At 43.0% G+C, this 4,000-nt stretch overlaps 1 protein-coding gene across 1 annotated transcript in view; it reads right to left on the bottom strand.

Annotated features, from left to right (window-relative positions):
- The window catches only part of LOC101857079 (protein APCDD1), a gene marked incomplete at its 5' end in the record, with an annotated part of 47,005 nt that extends 43,821 nt beyond the window's left edge, over positions 1 to 3,184 (bottom strand). Inside the window, 1 exon segment of the mRNA XM_013086263.2 lies at positions 3,034 to 3,184. Within this exon segment, the coding sequence (XP_012941717.1) occupies positions 3,034 to 3,184 (151 nt within the window).
- Between the last annotated feature and the right edge of the window lie 816 nt (positions 3,185 to 4,000).

Genomic DNA, 4,000 nt, shown 5'->3' with positions numbered 1-4,000 from the left:
TATATATAATCTCCCTCCCTGTCTTTGTCTCTGTCTCTTTCTTTCAGTGTCTCACTCCATCTATCTGTCTGTTTGTGTGTTCTTATGTGTTTTGTGAGTTTCTGTCTGTCTGTGAGTGTGTGAGTGTGTGTGTGTGTGTGTATGTGTGTATCTGTGTATGTTTGTGTATGTGTATGTGTACGTGTATGTGTGTGTATGTGTGTGCGTGCGTGCGAGCGTGCGTGTGCGTGCGTGTGTGTGAGACGAGTTGAGTAGCCCTTATACTTCTGCCTTGCCTCCCATGCAAATGGACGAAGCGCTTTTTTAAAAAAAACGTACGCCCCAAATACAGCGCTTTTCGCCGTCCTGAAAACAGCATCGTACTTATTATCTTTTCTCAGTGTCTGCAACAACAGATCAGTGCCCCAGTCTTCCATTAACACCCCCTCCCCCCTTCCCCTCCGTCCCTCACACGCCTCGAATAACTTGTAAGCGGCTCCTTTTTGTGGGTGATTTATTCATTGTAAGTTTGTTGTTCTCGTTTTTATAAGCCTACATCGGCGAATTTAGATTATTCAAAAGGCGGACCGCCTCGACCCAGCCTTCCAGGGCTAGTCCAAGCTGAGTGGGGTATAAGACACCCAAGCCGGCGGAGGTAGATACTCGACAATAACGTCTACCCCATTCGAGAATAGAACTCACGTCTTCTAAATCATATGCAACGACAAAGAGTTAAGCACGTACTCCACCAACGCCGGTTCTTGCGGATGAGTACAAATATAGGACAAAATAAGATAGCTAAAAATATTTTAGTCGTCGTAGAAAATGTCTCCACACTATATCACAAAGCTTGAGGAAATCGGTCGCTCGACTTGTGGTCTGAGCACCTAGCTTTTATGGTTTCCTACTGTACATGAAATCGGGATGTAGCATAACTTTTTTTGAGAACAAATATATTTGTCTGTCGGGAATCTTGAATACTCTGCATGGTAGTCACGTTCATGAGCTTATGGATTCACACAAGCCAACGGTACTAGAGGCATGGTACACCTTAAAGGTAAACCTTAAACTGGCAGCCAGGAAGAGACAATCTTATACCATTTCGATTTCTCTCATTACATTACTTTTAATCATCCCACAACACAGCGCCGTTCTTCAATTCCTCTAATCACATCTCATCTCATTTCATCTCATTTGACCTCCCCTGACTATTTCTCATATTAGTTCGCATTACTTCACCCAACCCCTTTCATCTTATCTTGTTTCCTCCAACCCACACTATTTCATTCTACTCATCCCTAATCCTTCCATAAGTACATATTTGTACCATCGCCCGTGAGGTTGCGGTTAGACTCTTGGCCGTCGTATACTGGAGACATTAGTTCGATTCCCACAATACTAACAAGGTCACCATAGCAGAGACTGTGCCCACCATTTTGGAACTTCATGGTGACATTAAAGATGGTTGTAGTTGGGAACGGGATAGCGGGTGCCCACATCCCTCGTGACTCATCAGAGCAGAGGAAGATAGGACTAACGCTAACATTATTTTTTTTAAACCCACCAAAAAAAACCAAATAACAGAAGCATGTGTTCTTAATAATTATATACATAAGCACCATCCCACATCATCAATCACTTATCACCACCACCACCGTCATTCCTAAAATCATCATTGCTCTCAGATCCTTCACCAAAATAATATAATTATCTTGAACATCCATACGTAACTGTTATGTTATAACAATTATGTACGTTATACATTATCGGGCATTCTCATACACACATTCTTCTACTAATCTGATGGCGTCAATATCGTAGAAATGGGCAAGAGACCAAAAACAAAACAAAAACCCCCCACACAAAAAACACAGATACACACAAAAAAGAGTTCGATTCCCACGTGTAGAGGGCTATTCTATCGAGTATAATATCCGTCTGTCTACTAGGATGTTGTATCTCACTCAGCCCGGGTTGGCCCTAACAGGCAGATTCAAAGCAGCCCACCTCTAAAATGATTTAAAACTGTGTCAATTTGGGTGGAAAGCATATTAATTTATATGAAAGGTTCAAGTGGAGAAGAGAGCTGGTTGTCTCACTGGCTTATCACGACTTGGCATATTTTCCACTTCTTACGATGGCCTGGCATGGATTTAATTTGATACAATTTGCCTTTTATAGAAATTAATACAGTTTGAGAATGAACCAGTTGTTTTTACACTTGATTAATTTCATGGGGATATCTTGCAGACACTGTTGTAAGTTAAGGGCCGGTATCCTGATTTTTGTTTCTTCTAAAAATGGATTTATTCTGTTTTTCCTTCAATTCCTTCATTTGCACTTTGCAATTGAAAGTAATTAGTCAGCAAGCTGTTCACATGTACTGAGCCCAAATTTGAAGTCAAAATTGCTATTGCAGTTTCTTAATTTTTGGAACCGGCTGCATGTGCTCAAGAAATAATTTATCGTTATTCATATTTTAAATGTTGACGCAAGGGAAAAAGATACATAATGTAAGCACATTTTTAAAGGAAAAAATACATTATCTCTCCCTCTCACCCCCCCTCTCTCTCTCTCTCTCTCTCTCTCTCTCTCTCTCTCTCTCTCTCTCTCTCTCTCTCTCTCTCTCTCTCTCTCTGTCTCTGTCGGTCTGTCTGTCTCTCTGTCTTTGCCTCTGTCTCTGTCTCTGTCTGTCTCTCTCTCTCTCTGTCTCTCTCTCACACACACACTCCCCCCTCTCTCTCTCTATCTGTCTGTCTGTCTGTCTGTCTCTGTCCCTACCTCTGTCTCTGTCTCTCTGTCTGTCTGTCTGTCTGTCAGTCTCTCTCTCTCTCTCTCTGTCTCTCTCTGTCTCTCTCTCTCTCTCTCTCTCTCACACACACACACACACTCCCTCCTTCTCCCCCCCCCCTCTCTCTCTCTCTCTCTCTCTCTCTCTCTCTCTTCCCTCACACATTTTGCTTTCTGGGCTTCCCTCACACATTTTGCTTTCTGGGCTTAAAGTAAAGCAGTTAAACAGCCTGCCGCCGAAATATCCTAATCCAACTGGCTCACCTGTGAGACACCCACTGGCCGTCCAGTACCGGAGGCGACAGGATCTCAACCGGCCGGTGTCTCAGCCTCTGTAGTGCGCGTGCGCAGGATGTCTCGTGCCACTCCTCACGGTACACGAAGCGGGGACTGCTGGCGAGCACCACCGTCAACACTGTGGGGAGGGATAGGAAAGACAGGGTGATTATGTTAATAATTTCTTTTTTTTAAACACTTTGCCATCATATTTTGGGGGAAATCCAAAGAAACTGGGTGGTAAACATCAGCAATCGGCGAGATGAGGCCGCAACGTGTTAAATGTTAATTTCTTGAGATATATACGGTTTTTTTAACGCACCCATCAACATAATTTAGATCATTTAGGAGGCAGCCTTTTGACCCTGCTTGACAGGATCGATCTGGGCCGAAAGGGATACAACCTTGATACAACATCCCAGCAGAAAGGCCGAAATATTCGATTACGATTTTCTTCCCATTCAGGAATCGAACTCATGTCTCCTGCGTAAGAGAGTGAAGTGTCTAATCACTATTTCATAGACACCGCTGAGACAGGGTGAGATGGGGTGTGATGAAGTGAGATGAGGAGGTGTGAGTGGGTAGTTGAGGGGTGCCTTTTGGGTGCTTTGTCCCCTTTTCCCAATCAAACGTCTATCGTCTTTATCTCTCCTCCTCTTCTGTGTTCGTTACTCTTTAGTATAACCTCTAATCTTCGACATTTTTATAACCGTTGTGTTCTAAGCAATTAAAAAAAAACTTTTCTTAAAGACTAACAATCTAAAAAAATGGAGAGGTGTAATGGGCAGTAAGGAGTTGGGTTGTTGTTTGTTTGTGTGTTTGTTTGTGTGTTTGTTTGTGTGTTTGTTTGTTTGTTTGTTTGTTTGATTGCTTTTTTTTGGGGGGGTGGGTTATTTGGTGCTTTGCTTTGTCTTGCTTTTTTGTTTCTTTTTTTTTTTGGGGGGGGGGGGGGGGG

Source organism: Aplysia californica, unplaced genomic scaffold (assembly GCF_000002075.1).
Source record: "Aplysia californica isolate F4 #8 unplaced genomic scaffold, AplCal3.0 scaffold00018, whole genome shotgun sequence".
NCBI lineage: Eukaryota > Metazoa > Mollusca > Gastropoda > Aplysiida > Aplysiidae > Aplysia > Aplysia californica.
Note: the sequence above shows the minus strand (reverse complement) of the source record. Positions and strands in the feature narration are given on the sequence as shown.